The sequence below is a fragment of the Stigmatopora argus genome, chromosome 2 (genome assembly GCF_051989625.1).
Source record: "Stigmatopora argus isolate UIUO_Sarg chromosome 2, RoL_Sarg_1.0, whole genome shotgun sequence".
NCBI lineage: Eukaryota > Metazoa > Chordata > Actinopteri > Syngnathiformes > Syngnathidae > Stigmatopora > Stigmatopora argus.
In genome coordinates this window covers 22,689,755-22,705,195 of record NC_135388.1, presented here as the reverse complement: position 1 = coordinate 22,705,195, position 15,441 = coordinate 22,689,755, and the positions used below count along the sequence as shown (strand labels likewise).

General features: G+C 40.9%; 1 protein-coding gene across 1 annotated transcript in view; it reads right to left on the bottom strand.

The window, feature by feature from the left end:
• Positions 1-15,441, bottom strand: part of cemip (cell migration inducing hyaluronidase 1) — a 166,355-nt gene that overhangs the window by 15,334 nt on the left and 135,580 nt on the right. The window contains exons 23-25 of the mRNA XM_077591982.1: positions 10,387-10,602; positions 7,738-7,949; positions 3,161-3,346 (exon numbers count right to left, since the gene is read on the bottom strand). Of these exons, the coding sequence (XP_077448108.1) occupies positions 3,161-3,346; positions 7,738-7,949; positions 10,387-10,602 (614 nt within the window). The remainder of the gene's footprint in view (positions 1-3,160; positions 3,347-7,737; positions 7,950-10,386; positions 10,603-15,441) is intronic.

Genomic DNA, 15,441 nt, shown 5'->3' with positions numbered 1-15,441 from the left:
TTGGATAACTTTATAACTTTATTCATCCCGTATTCGGGAAATTTCGTTGTCACAGTAGCAAGAGGGTGAGGATGCAGGAATAGGAAAGGCATTTTAGACATAAATAGATAGGTAATAAGTAAGTTAATGAATAAATATATAAATAAATAAGCATGTTGCTTAGCACATTTATACATACACATGAATGTACATGCATGCCTACGATAGGTCTTAACACTCAGTCATTTTTTTGTTAAAGAGCCCGACAGCTGATGGGAGGAAGGATCTGCGGAAGCGCTCCTTCCTGCAATGAGGGTGCCGCAGTCTATTGCTAAAGGAGCTTCGGAGGGACTCCACAGACTCATGCTGGGCGTGGGAGGTGCTGTCCATGATGGACATCATCCTGGTCAGCATTCTCCGCTCTCCCACTTCCTCCACAGAGTCCAGAGGACAGCCCGGAACAGAGCTGGCCCTCCTGACCAGCTTATTCAGCCTGTTCCTGTCCCTCTCCGTGCTCCCGCATCCCCAACAGAGCACTGCATAAAACACTGTAGATGCCACCACAGTGTCGTAGAAAGTCCTCAGCAGTGTCCTGCACACTCCAAAGGACCGTAGACTCCTCAGTAGGTAGAGGGGGCTCTGGCCCCTTTTGTACAGGGCATCTATGTTTGTGGACAAATCTAGTTTGTTGTTGAGGTGAACACCCAGGTACTTAAAATTCTCCACGATTTCAATATCTGTACCCTGGATGTTCACCTGAGTGGTCTGTTGAGGATTCCTCCGAAAATCGATGACCATTTCCTTTGTCTTACTGGTGTTGATGTAGAGGTGTATATATATATATATATATATATATATATATATATATGTATATATGTATGTGTGTATGCGTATGTATGCGTATGTATGTATATATATGTGTATATATATATATATATATATATATATATATATATATATATATATATATATATATATCAGAACCTATCAGGAAGGTCCAAACCTGGGAGTGAGCCCTCGATCTTAGAACTGAGGCCAATATGCTAACTACTTGGCCACCCAATGATAATAAATAAACTTCAAAAATGTAAATAAATATACTGTACCATTCTACCGCAGACTGAGTGAGACACAGACTTATGCTGTCTTTTTCTTCAGAATTATATTCTGTATTGGATGGTTCAAACATGCTCAATATCATAGACAGAGGAAACATGCCAACCGTGGCTGCACCCACAAATACCCGACACTACCATCCAAATAGCAAGCAGCACGCTACTCAGATCAGAAAGGACATTCGACTCAGGAAAAAAAAGAGGTGGTGGACTTTGCATTTCTGTGAATGAGGGATGGTGTCACAATACCACTGTTCTGGTTAGGCACTGTTGCCGAGACAAAGAATTCATGTTGGTGAGATGCAGACCCTTCTTTCTACCCAGAGAGATAGCTTTTGTTATCATCACTGTTGTCTACATCCCACCGTACGCTAAGGTGAGTACAGGGCTATCCCAACTAATGGACACAATAATCAATCACCAGAATGCCTATCCAAGTGCCGCACACATAATTGCATGAGATTTTAATCGGGCAAATCTCAAAACCCACGAGGTCCGATCACCCCTCCGGGTACAAGATGGAGCCTTCAGATCCGGTGACAGGGCACTCTACAGCGCAGCTCGTGCCAACCTGAAGAGAGGCATTAAGGCTGCCAAAGCAGACTACAAGGGGATGATAGAAGGACAACTTGACGACCCCTGAACGATGTGGCAGAGCATACGGAGCCTCACCAACTACAAGGGCCAAGCTGCAACTCCTGCGGACTCAGATGCGGCACGGGCAGAGGACCTAAACATCTTCTTTGCCCAATTTGAGTCCCAAGCCCACCACCCAGTCATGCCACCTCAACCTGCAGTCAACCCCAGGAAGGCTACAGGACTGGATGGAATAGCAGACAAAGTACTTTATGCCTGTGCTGACCAACTAGCACCAGTCTTCACAGACATTTTCAACCTTTCACTAGAAAAAGCCTCCAGACCAGCCGGTCTTAAATGGGCCACCATCATCCCAGTACCCAGGAAGTCACCCGCTAATAATCTGGGCAACTACCGCCCAGTAGCTCTCACACCAATAATCACAAAGTGCTTTGAAATATTGGTAAAGAAACACATCAAAGCCTGTCTTCACCTTATCCACGACCCGCATCAGTTTGCATATCGGCGGAACAGATCCATCGGAGATGCAATAACCACCGCCCACCACGCTGCATGGAGCCACCTTGAGAATAGAGGGAGCTATGTCAGCTCGGCTTTTTAACACCATAAGACCGGACATTCTTATCCCCAAGTTGGCCAACCTGGGGCTCACAGTTTCCACATACTCCTGGATTGAGGACTTACTGATCAACCGACCCCAACACGTGAAGCTGGGTCGCCACCTCTCATCTGTCCGAAAGCTCAGCACCGGCTCGCCCCAAGGCTGTGTACTGAGTCCACTACTCTACTCGTTCTACACACACAACTGCAGACACATGCACCCTGAGAACATCATTGTGAAATGTGCGGATGATACAACGGTGGTGGGGATGATCACAGGGGAGAATGAGATGGCCGACAGAGATGAGGTCCTTAGACTGAGCGAGTGGTGCGCCCTCAACAACTTGTCGCTTAACGTCTCCAAAACCAGAGAACTGCTCTGTCGCCACTGTATATTAATGGCGAATGTGTTGAGCAAGTGGAGAGTTTCGAATTCCTAGGAGTCCGCATCTGTGCTGATCTCACTTGGGCGGCAAACACCACAGCACTCGTCAAGAAGGCGCAGCAGAGGGTACATTTCCTGAGAGTACTCAGGAAGGAGCAAATGAACACCAACCTGCAGAGAGTGATCAACACAGCCCAAAAGATCATCAGTTGCCCCTACCTATCCTGTCCAACACTGATTGGGCACCCATGGAATAATATCCGATAATTTTGGGGAACATTTTGGACTTTTAAGTGCACTCTATGTGAGTAAATATGTGCAGTGTTGCATTTGTACAGTTTATTATAGCTTACTAAGGGGAATTGCAATCATTAATAAGGGGAACGATTGGCCAAGGTTGACAGGTATGCTATCCCAGCCAACTACGGGCACAAGGCAGGGGACAGCCTAAAATATTTTGTCTACTGTAGTATGTGTGTCTGACCCTGTGTCTTCCTCCCAGTAGTAAAAGCTTCTGGTCAGGTGTGAGTGACTGATCTTCTCCATCTGCATGGTTCTCATGAAGACTCCTGTCTTGCGAGTCTGTTTGGTCAGGCGATTGTGGATGTCTGAGATGACTACAAAAGTGGTGCCTTTTGGGTAGCACACACCAACATTTATCCAGTCCTTCCTGCAACAAAAGATGGCGATATAAAGCAATACAAAATATTTGTCTTTCGTGGTTACTTACAAAATATCGCAACGTTTGTAAGCATTTTACATTTTATACAGTCTCATAATATGGTACATGTATAACAATAATACAAATAGTCATACCTCTACTTACGAAATTAATTGGTACCAGAAATGTTTTCTTAACTTGTGAATTTTGTAATTAGAGCAGTACTTTATACAGTCGTACCCCTACTTACGAAGTTAATTGGTTCCAGAACTTTTTTCGTAACTTGAAAATTTCATAAGTAGAGGTGTACTTTATATGTAAATTCTCTAAATCGTTCCACCGTCCTCAGTTTAATGCGTTCCGAGACTGAGCTTGTATGTCGATTTACTCGTATCTCAAATGAATGTTTCCCATAGAAATGAACTAAAAACTAATTAATTTGTTCCAACCCTTTATTTGTTCTTGTTCTTGATTGCTTTTGTCTTCCCTTCAAAATATTCCGAAAATGTTGCACACAAATGTCGTCGAAATAGGATAACGAACAACCACTTCCTTGAAAAGTACATCTTGGAGCAAAAACGTTTGAGCACGGCTTGACTAAAGCCATAATGGTGATGTCAATATATTGGCTTCAAGCAGGGGGGGGCTGCTTCGCCGGTCCCCCCTGCTTGTTTAGAACCAAAAGACAATTGTTGCGCTATTAAAACAATTCTTTTGAAAAAAGGTTGTTTAACAAATAAAAGATTGAGTTTACACACTTAGAGGAAGGTGAAGAAATTAAATTACTCATCTATTAGGATTCGGCAGCTGTTTCTGGCCACCATAAAAAAATGTATGTTGCATGGTTTGGACAAACGTAGCAAAATAATCTTAACATAGACAGACAGACAGACACACACACACACACACACACACACACACACATAAATCACGTTTTATAAGGATTATAGATTAATGTTTTATTGTTATTAGCACATATTTTGTTGAATAGATCCCAAGCCAATTGACAGATTGACACGAACTTTACAGAAAAGATAGGTAATTACCTTCTGTTTAACGGACACCTTTTAGTTTTTCAATAAGACATTCCATGTATTAATTATTAATTTATTACTATTATAAGCACCTAATATCTTCAATAGCTCCCAAGCCATTTGACAGATGGACACCAATTTTACAGAAAAGATATTATATATAGGTATTTACCTTCTGTTTAAAGAAAACCATTTGGTTTTTCAATAAGACATTCCATTTATTAATCATTAATTTATTACTGTTATTAGCACCTATTTTGTTCAATAGCTCCCAAGCCGATGGACGTATTGACATCACGTTTACAGAAAAGATCGGTAATTAGCTTGTGTTTAACAAACACCTTTTAGTTTTTCAATAACACATTCAATTTATTAATTATTAATTTATTACTATTATTAGCACCGAATATCTTCAATATCTCAAGAGAGCAGCAAGTTAACATATTTCAGGTTAGGCATACTCATCGATAATACTTGCAAATGCTCAAAGCTTGAGTTCACACACTTAGAGAAGGTAAAGAAATTCAATCACTCGTCTATTAGGATTCGACAGCCGTTTCTGGCCACCATAAAAAAATTCAACTCTGTACGATGCACAGTTTGGACCCAACAGCTGTTTCTCGCCACCATAATGTCAATTCTCTACGAAGCAGGGTTTGGACAAAAGTAGCGTGAGAATGTTAACATTAAACATCCACCCATCCATAAGTCACACTTTATCTATTCCTGCTCCCCACAACACTTTTTTTCATGTCGTGACGGAAATACTCGGCGAGACACGATGGTGCTGGGTGCGTTGACCCAAGACGCCTTTCCACGTCGTTTACAAACGTCATTTTGGGGAGAATTTCCAGGTGCACACACACATAAACATCCATCCGCATATCACGTTTTATAAGGGTAAGAGAATACATAACGCGTGATTTATGGATGGGAGGATGTTTTATAACTCCCGTCACGACAGAAAAAAAAGTGTGCCTGGGAGCACCTAGAAACTCGCTGGCGGACCATTCAGCCAGGCGGTGCGTTTAGGTCATATCATGTAAAAACAACGATTCGTACATCAACTCTGCTTTCAGCTGTAACAAATAAAAGTTGAGTTTACACACAGAGAGGGTGAAGAAATTCACTCGTCTATTAGGATCCGACAGCTGTTTCTGGTCACCATTAAAAAAAATCAACTCTTTACGTTGCACGGTTTGGACAAACGTAGCGAGAGAATCTTAACATACACACAAACATACACCCATAAATCACACTTTATAAGGATTATAGACAAGGTGGATTGGAAATTAAATCCTATCAGGTAGAAAAGTGAGTCATTACTCAGAAAATCCACAAATTGAGAGTTCTGAACAAATGATCAAAAAATATCTTTCCTGGTCTGGATTAATGAAAGCCAAAATAAAATTCTTTCAAAAGACTGCTTTATAAGGTCTTAACTCAAACTCTCATGATATTATCAGTATTACTGAGTATACAAATATAAAATCAAAAAAACACCACATCAAAGTGTGAAACACCTGTATGATGAATTTGCTTGGGAAATTGAATGTTTTCAAAGCAAAAAGTATTGGATTGGATTGGATAACTTTATTCATCCCGTATTCGGGAAATTTCATTGTGACAGTAGCAAGAGGGTGATTACGGTCTGTGTTATGATCGCGCTCGGTGGCGGAGTGGAGTTGGAATCAGGCAAACAAAGGGTGTGTGGGGGCACAAACGAAGGCTTTAATAAACAGGGCATACTACAAAATAAAACCTTACAAACAATAAATATGGAAATTCTAAAAAAACAAAGAAACAACGTAGGGAAAAGACACGAGGGAAGAGGCACACCAACATAACGCTACATAACCTCCAGAAAAGACAATACTCCCATGGAGACTGACAAAAACACTGGTTTTAAACATACCTAGACAGGGGGTTGACAAGACAATTTCTAACACCTAGGTCACAGGAAGGAATAAGAGTCGGAAAGACACAGCAGGTGAAACTCATTTGCAATCACGCAGACAGGACACACAAGGAAAAGCACGCTAAACCACCAAACCCCAACAAAATGTGACATTCTGGAAACGTTTTCAAGAGAGTCGTAATTTGATTGATTGATGGATGGATGGATGGATGGATGGATGGATGGATGGATGGATGGATGGAGGGATGGAGGGAGGTAGGGTTGGAGGGATGGAGGGATGGAGGGATGGAGGGATGGATTGATTGATTTGATAAGGGACAGCACATATTAATGAACATATTCATATTCATGTTAAAGAACATATATATGTAAATATGTAAGATTGTAGTCGCCGGCTAATTTCCATCTTTAATCCCTAATAATATAATCCCTAGTAATGACACACATGATCAGTTTTTATGGTCACAATTTCACAACAGCATGACGACCATTGTCAGCCGCTTCTTTTATAGAAAGGTGCGGTGGAAGAAGCACTTAAACACCATTCAATTTGCTCTGATTTGACTCCTGGCCATTTTATGATGTTCTAGCTCACACAAACCTCGAAGGACAATGTACAGTATAAAAACTTTGGAAAGAGGTTGGCCTCAAGAAGAATCCTTTGTTTAGCGCAGTTTTCAAGATAGTTAAACTTTAATTTGTGAATTGGGATGCATTGTATATTTGACAAATAAAACAGAGATTTAAGTGGGTTGGTGACAATTTTTATAATTTAAAAAACCCTCTAAGACAGGGGTGCCCACCGTTGGTTCTCGAGGGCCCCTATCCAGTCTGTTTTCCATGTTTCCCCTGATAGTCTGAACAGTCTGTCCCGCACATACAGTAATCCCTTGATTATTGCGGTTAATGTAGACCAGAAATGGCCGCGATAAACGAAAAACCGAAAAGTAGGGTACCCCTATTTAAAAAAAATTAAAAAAAAATGTTTTTTTTTTACTTCAGTGCTGAGTCCTAGTAGCAAGCGGAGGACAGAGGAGTGGCTTCTGCTTGCGAGTTTCAGCGTGAATTTTCACATCTTCATGAACTTAAACATTTTTTTATTTTTATTTATTTTATTTTTTTACTTCACTGCTGAGTACTAGTAGCAAGCGGAGGACAGGAGAGTGGCTTCAGCTTGCGAGTTACAGCATGGATTTTCACATTTTTCTGAACTTACAAAAAAAAATCCCCCAGAAAAAAAATCTGCGATTTAGTGAAAACGCAAAAGTTGAAGCCGTGATATTCGAGGGATTACTGTACTGTGAGAGATATTTTAAATTTTCAGGCCACTATAGATAACAGTGGTAACAGTGGTCACACAAAAAGGTATGGACAATTTCTGTCCTGGCAGCATACATTGTTATTATATGAGTGCGATCTTACAATTCTGCTGTTCTTTTTGTACTTACTTATTGAAGTTAATAGGCCAGATCGTAACCTCAGTAGGTGCAGCCTGGTCCCAGTGGATGGTATAACCCTTTGCCAATGTGATGACTGGTTGGAACTGCTGGTAGTGCTTCCTCTTTCCTAAGGCACCCTCTAGTTCCAAGGGATGTTCAGGATAATCATTTTTCACTATTTGCATGTTGAGGTTGGAGGGATTACGTGTTTGGATGTATATCTGTAGGAGCACAATCATAAAGTTGCCAAATTGATTTTGAAGTCAGTAATATAAGATTATTAAGTAAAATGTAAGTAAAGAGTATCTATGGTTTTTGTAAACCTTTTTTTAAATCACTTAAAGTGCCACGAACACTTTTTTCCACACTAATTAAATGATGAATCTTGAAAAAGGGATTCAAAAATAATTTATAAAGGCTCACACGGGTCCATAATTATTGAAACTGCAATAAAAATATTTTTGTGAGTGGTTTACTTCTGTATAGTTTGAGACAGATAACATAAAAAAGCAAGTATAACGGCACGGGACATGAATCGATTGACTACTTGCACATATCCCTGCACCTTGGGAGGCTACTACCAGTAAAGCACCGCTGCCATTGTTGTTGTCAGCGAAAGTACTGAAGACTAATGGCGGCTCTAATAGCCGCAAATGAAGACCAGATCACCAGTTTCACAGGAGATCGATGGATATATCCCACAGGAAAGCAGAGTCATAGAGAATACGATGTGAGAACTTGATGCCATCAAAAAACACATTTATGTTCCGCGCACTTATGCTGTGAAACATATCATATCCAAAGGCCCTAGGGTTTACCCCATCGATATATTTAAACATACTCACTATGTGTAAAACTCCTAGATGTTGCATACCTGTCAACCTCTGCCGATAACTGCCCTTATAAATGATTATGATTCCCCTAACAAACCCCCCAAAAAACCTTACAAACACCGTACGACTCGTACAGTGTTTGTAAGGTTTTTGGGGGGTTTCTAAGGGGAATCATAATCATTTATAAGGGCAGTTATCGGTAGAGGTTGACAGGTATGATGTTGGGGCCTCTGTCCCTCCCTCCTGAGGTCTGACCTACCTTGGGCAGGTAAAGGAGTTGTTATGGAATTACAAATTGGAGGCAGACAGCATGAGTGGGCACAGCTGAAGCCAATCAACATCGATCACCTTTAAATAGCCAGTGGACGCTCCACCTCGTCGCCCGATCAGCTTGTCTGGTTCCTCTGTCAGTTGCACCTCGCCCTCTCATAATAGAAAATTGAAGTCTGGCTCTTAATTTTTGCTTTGTTCCTAGGATTTGTCTGCCCCTTCTGCATTATTCAAGTCTGTGTTTTGGGTTGCCTCCAGAACATCCACCACAATCCACGTGACTCCTTCCTGAATACCTGGATGAAGCCTCGAAAATAAATGTTGTTCCCCCGTCACCCAAACCATGTAGTCTGCTTTGGGATCACACCTTGCTGTGAAGCCTTAACACTAGATTGAGCAATAACAAAATACCCTAGCTCTGCACAAACCAAAGCGAAGGAAGCCATTGTTTCAGGTGTGTATTTTATCCGAACATGTCAACGTGTGGATATCTCAGTGTTTTAGTTTTTCTCAGCTTTGATTCATTTCTAGAAAAAAAGATGCCATTTTAAAAGTGGTGAGAATATTTCCTCCATAGCAGCCTGCGATGTTGACAGCAGAATTTGTTATGTTCTCGGAGCGTGAAGTGTGGTAGGACCCAATTGCAGGGAAGCAGGCAAAGGCGGGGAGTGCGGACTTGATTTTCTTTTATTAACATAAACTTCACTAAAATAACCAGAAAGAAAAGTAACTACGAGCAAAACTAAACTGACTGGGGTCAACACGAGGAGCACGATGAGACCTGGAAATGAGAATGACAAATGCGGGTGATCCGACCAAGACTAACAAATAGAGAGGGTTTAAATAGACAGACATGGGTTGATGAGACAATCAGAAACACCTGGGTCACACAAAAGGCAACAATCAGGAGATACACCAGGGGAGAGGAAAAGACAGGTGAACTCAATGGGCAATCACAGGGACAGGTCACGCAAAAAAAAAACCAATCTCTAACAGAATTGTATTACTAATTCATTTCAGCACGTTGCATATGATTTAGTCAGAGCTTAATCTCTGCGATTAATTGACAGCTTATATGTTTCAACTTTTTAAATATTTGACACATGGGGTATTGTGTATTATCTTTCTGCTGGTGAACTGCACATTTATTAGTATTAAAAATTTAGGATTACAGATCTCTCTCACAGCTCAAGCATTGCTGTAGTCTGGTAGTACGTGAATTCTAAAAGCAAACACATATTTTACCCGAATACGTTACAGCCTACTAGATGTGTTAAAAACAAATTTTTGGCTACCTCACAGGGTGAATTTTTTAGTTCGCGATCCCCAACACGAAATGGTTTGTATATTTGCACTCCTTGGCTACCATGGCCATTTCCAACCGCGACTCCTTTACTACGTTTTTGTCAATCACTAAGGAGGCAACACTCAGAATTTTCTGCCAATCTCTGAACTTTCAAAGTCAGCTACGGTATTTTCATGGCCATGCATGACATTGTTTAAGACCGTAACCCAAGGTGACTGGTTGCATGTAAATGTTACCTTGATGACTCACCTGTGCATAGTGCCCACTGCAGATGGCAGCCCTCCACTCAGGCACGTCAATGCACTCGGGGTGTCTGAGCAGCCAGTTGTCGTCCTTTACAAGGTAAGTTCCAGGATATTCACTGACTGAACCATCAATGTCATGGAATATAGTGGTCTTGTCCCCATCCATGTCCATCTTATTAAACCAAGGTCCAGGTTCCCCGAAAAACACACGTGAAGTGATCTATACAAGTCAACAGTACCAATTTTAACAACAAAAACGTCAAAAGTATTAACATGCACAGTACAGTCGTACCTCTACTTACGAAATTAATTGGTACCAGAACTTTTTTTGTAACTTGAACATTTTGTAAGTAGGATTACTTTATATTATAAGGAATTATAAAGAAATTATTTATTAATGTCTTAAAATAAATAAAGCATATGAAAATGTGCCCTGCACCGCTGAAATAGTTCCCTCCACAGCAGTTATAATGGGAGATGTGATACCTGCTTTGGCCGGCAGATAGCGCCAAGAGCCCGTTCTACCATGGCCGAAGGCCGTCCACTTTGTAGTACTACATTTTAGACTTTTACGTGTGCCCTATGTGTGTGAAAATATGTGCCATGTTGCATTTGTATGGTTTTTAATTGCTTAAATAAGGGGAATTGCAATCATTAATAAGGGGAGCATTTAGCTGAGGTGGACAGGTATGTGAGAATCTTGAAACATGGATTGTGGTTGTTGTGAGACAGCCAACTGAATTAAATTGAATGCTTTTATTGTCATTATATGAGATAGAATGAGAGCGATGAAATGAGAGCGATGAAATGAGAGCCCAGTAGAGGGTAGCGATGTTCTAAAGTGAGAATCAATGCATCCGCGATATTTTCAAAATTAAATAACGGATAAGAAAATGCCTTTTTTTTGGTGGATTTTGTAACTTGGATCTTTTTTTGTATCTAAAGTCACTGATTTGCATATAAAAAAAATCATAACCTGAAAATTTAATACCTAGACACATTTGTAAGTAGAGGTATGTATGACTACATTCGTACCTCTACTTACGAAATTAAATGGTTCCAGAACTTTTTTCGTAACTTGAAAATTTCATAAGCAGAGGTGGACTTTATTGTAAATTATCTAATTCATTCCATGGTCCTCACACAACTACCAACTAAACCCTTTAAAATTGGTCAGTGTCCCAATTTTGTATGAAAGATGTGAGGAAACACACAAAAAACGAAAAAAAAAATAAGGAAGTGATTATGTGATGGTTATGAAAGGATAATGTCTAAAAAATGAATATAATGGCCAAAAATCCATGTGAAAATGTGCGCTGCGGCCCTGAAATACCGTATTTACCCACATATAAGCTGCATGCGCGTATAAGCCGCACTCTAAAAGTTGCCTTGAATTTTTTGAATTTCTCACATATAAGCCACCCCACAGATTCCCAATTTTCACCTCCGTATTCATGGTTTTAATAGGGAGTTACTTTGAAGGGAAAATCTTAAGAAAAATCATCACAAGTGGTATTTCTGAGATACTGTATGAATCAAAAGCACATTATTAGTGGTCAATATCATAAGGAAGTAAATACGCCTGTCTTTGTAATATTAAAATATCATTATTTAATTTGAAAAAAGAAATACGTCTATATTGATGAGAACCTGATGTTTTATAATTGCAAAATTACAATTTTCTTACCAGAAGTTTAAGATGTTGTGGCAGCCATATTGCTTCTAATCTCAAAATATCTCAATATTTTGATGGTTCATATTACTCCAATAGTTGTCACTTTCGAACAAGAAATACAACGAAAAAAAATCAAAGTGGAATTTAGTCTTATTTAAAAATCAAGGGTGTTTTTTGCTTGAATTTCATTCATAGATGTCAAAATAAAATTTTGTTTTGCGTTTTATTTGTTTATATTTTCTCTATTTTGAAATAGACGTCATGACGTCACAGCTCCGTTGCGTCATGACGTTGTGACGTCATCGGGTCACGGTGCTGTCATGTTTTTATGCGCATATAAGCCGTTCCCTCGATTCAGTCATCATTTTTTGTACAGCAAAAGCGGCTTATTTGCGAGTAAATATGGAATGTATATATGTATGTATATGTATATATATATATATGTATGTGTGTATATAATAATAATATCATCATCATTGACTCGACAAAAGTCTAGTTGTCATCATACCCAGCTGCGTATGACGAAATTGGTAGTGCTTCTCCACAAGGTGCGCTTTCCTGGCAAAAGGCCCCAATACGTGATAATTTCAGACTCGGCATTCTGCCGTGATGGATACATCGCATTACCCCTCGAGCGCAACCAAATCCCGGCGACTGCAGAAAAAGTTTGCCTCGCAGATGTCAACAAAGAAAGAAAAAACGGATCACTTACCTCCCACTGTCTCCTCACTTACCTTCAGTCAGACAGTAGGAGGCAGATCACTGCCCAACGTCCTTCATGTTATCTCACCCGAAGTTATTACACAGAAGGGATTGTGTGTCGTGCTAACGCAAGTTCAGAGTCCTGATGGCTGTGGGAAAAAAACTGTCCTTAAGCCTATTCGTCCGTACTTTGTGAGACTTGTAGCGTCTGCTAGAGGGCAGCAACTGGAACAGGTTGTGACCAGGGTGGTATGGGTCCCCGACAATGTTCCCGGCTCTGCTGAGGTAACGAGGGCTGGCAATGTCTTCCAGTGAGGGCAGACAGCAGCCGAAGATTCTCTGGGCAGTGTTAATCACTCTCTGCATGGCCTTTTTGTCTGCTGCTGTTGTTGTTGTTAGGTCACCCAGGCGCCTGAGGATTACCCTCAGCAGCGCTAGAGCTGTCACTGGAACGCGGATTAGTTCATCCAGGGGGTAGCCGAAGGTGTGGGGCAGTGCGAATATCTCCGGTTGGATGAAAAACGTAGGGCGCCACGTTCCTGGGTGGCAGCTCTGGGTGGTTTTGTTGGATTCGCAGGCCGCGACGGGCGGCCTCTCGGGAGACAACTGTTGTCTCCCTGTCTGCTGCTGTGCTTCCAGCGTACCACACTGTAATGAAGTATGCCAGGATGCTCTCCACAGTGGCTCTATAGAAGGTCACCAGAAGCTTAGTCTCCAAGTTGTTCCTCCTGAGTACCCTGAGGAAATGGAGTCGTTTCTGGGCCTTCTTCACTACTGCCGTGGTGTATGTAGACCAGGAGAGCTTATCCGTGACGTGGATCCCCAAGAATTCAAAGGACTGGACCCTGTCTACACATACTCCATTTATGAGGAGTGGGGCCAGATCTGTGCTGTGTTTGCGAAAGTCCAGGATTATTTCTTTAGTTTTCGTGGTGTTTAGTGTGAGATTGTTCACCGACCACCACAAAGACAGTTTGTTGACCTCATCTCTGTAGGCGGACTCATCCCCTCCTGAGATGAGTCCGACCACAGTGGTGTCATCGGCAAATTTGATGATGGAGTTAGACTGGTGGGTTGGTGTACAGTCGTATGTGTACAGGGAGTACAGAAGAGGACTCAGTACACAGCCTTGAGGGGAGCCAGTACTCAGTGTAATGGAGGAAGAGAGGTGGGGACCAAGTCTAACAGTTTGTGGTCGGTTGGTTAAGAAGTTCTTTATCCAGCAGCAGATGGAAGAGGATAGTCCAAGGTGGGAGAGTTTGTCAGCCAGAATGTCTGGTATTATAGTGTTGAAGGCTGAGCTATAGTCATTGAAGAGCATCCTCACGTAATTCCCATGGTGCTTCAGGTGGCTCAGTGCCGTGTGTAGAGCTATGGCGATAGCATACTCATCGGACCTGTTTGGTCTATAAGCAAACTGGTGAGGCTCAACTGAGGGAGGGATTGTATTCCTGATATGGCGGGCGACCAACTTTTCAAAGCAAAAGTATATATGTATGTGTGTGTGTATATATATATATATATATATATATATATATATATATATATATATGTGTGTGTATGTGTATATATGTGTGTATGGTACGCGGTCGATTGGTCGCCGGTCTTTTGGTCGCCGGTCTTTTGGTCGCTGGTCTTTTGGTCGCCCGGAAGGTAAGTGATAATTACCATTTAAATCGTTGCTCAAATTCCCTAAATACAAACTGTGAATTACTATTTAGTCTTACTTAATGCCCTAGTAATTATTAGGCTAAAGAAAAGCTCCAAATTTCCCGGACTTTTATTGTTTTTTGTTGGAGAACTTGTTAAGACCCTGACTGATGTAGCTTCTTAAAATGGACAACGCATGTACAGACGCTCCCCTACTTACGAACATTCAACTTACGAACAACGGTACATACGAACATGTCTGCAAATTGCGTTTAAGTCCAAAAATGTTCGCAAGTCCAATTTTGTATTTCGCGCCTTTTTCGGAGTAGTACTTCTTTCCGCCGCTAATACTGACGCCTGGTGCTGTGAGAGCTCAGCTCACCCAGCATCTACCTTCTTCGTTGCAATGCGGAAGTGCGTGAATGTATCTCCAGTGTGCAAAGAACCTTTTTCATTTGTATCATTAAATATCTCATGCATCCAATATTGAATATGGTTGGTAAAAAGCTAAAGGCTTCTATTGAGGGAGTTGCAAGGAAGAGGCAAGCCATTTCATTTGAAACGAGTGGCAATAATAACGAAGCTTGATGCGCGTTTCACGGGCATTGAATCGTTCGACCGTCAGTACCATTTATAAACAGAAAGATCGAGCAGCAGGACCCAAATATTGAACGTTGCACAAAGTTTGCAAATCAATTGAATGATGCCATACAGTGCTACCGCATTATTTATGATGAAAAAAAGAAGAAAACTGTGCAATCGTCATTAGGTCGCTTCTTTTGGCCAGTTTCTAATACATAAATCTCTCTCTCTCTACAGTACTGTACATATTCTCTCCATTTTATTAAATGTTTTTTTTTTCTCAGTACAAACCAATGCGTGTTACTTATACAAGCCTTAAACATACAAATGCACTTATATAAACCTTCAATATACTTATATCGGCCTTAAACATAAATCATAATACAAAATATAGCACTGAATCAACTTACAAACAAATTCAACTTATGAACAATCGCTCGGAACCAATTG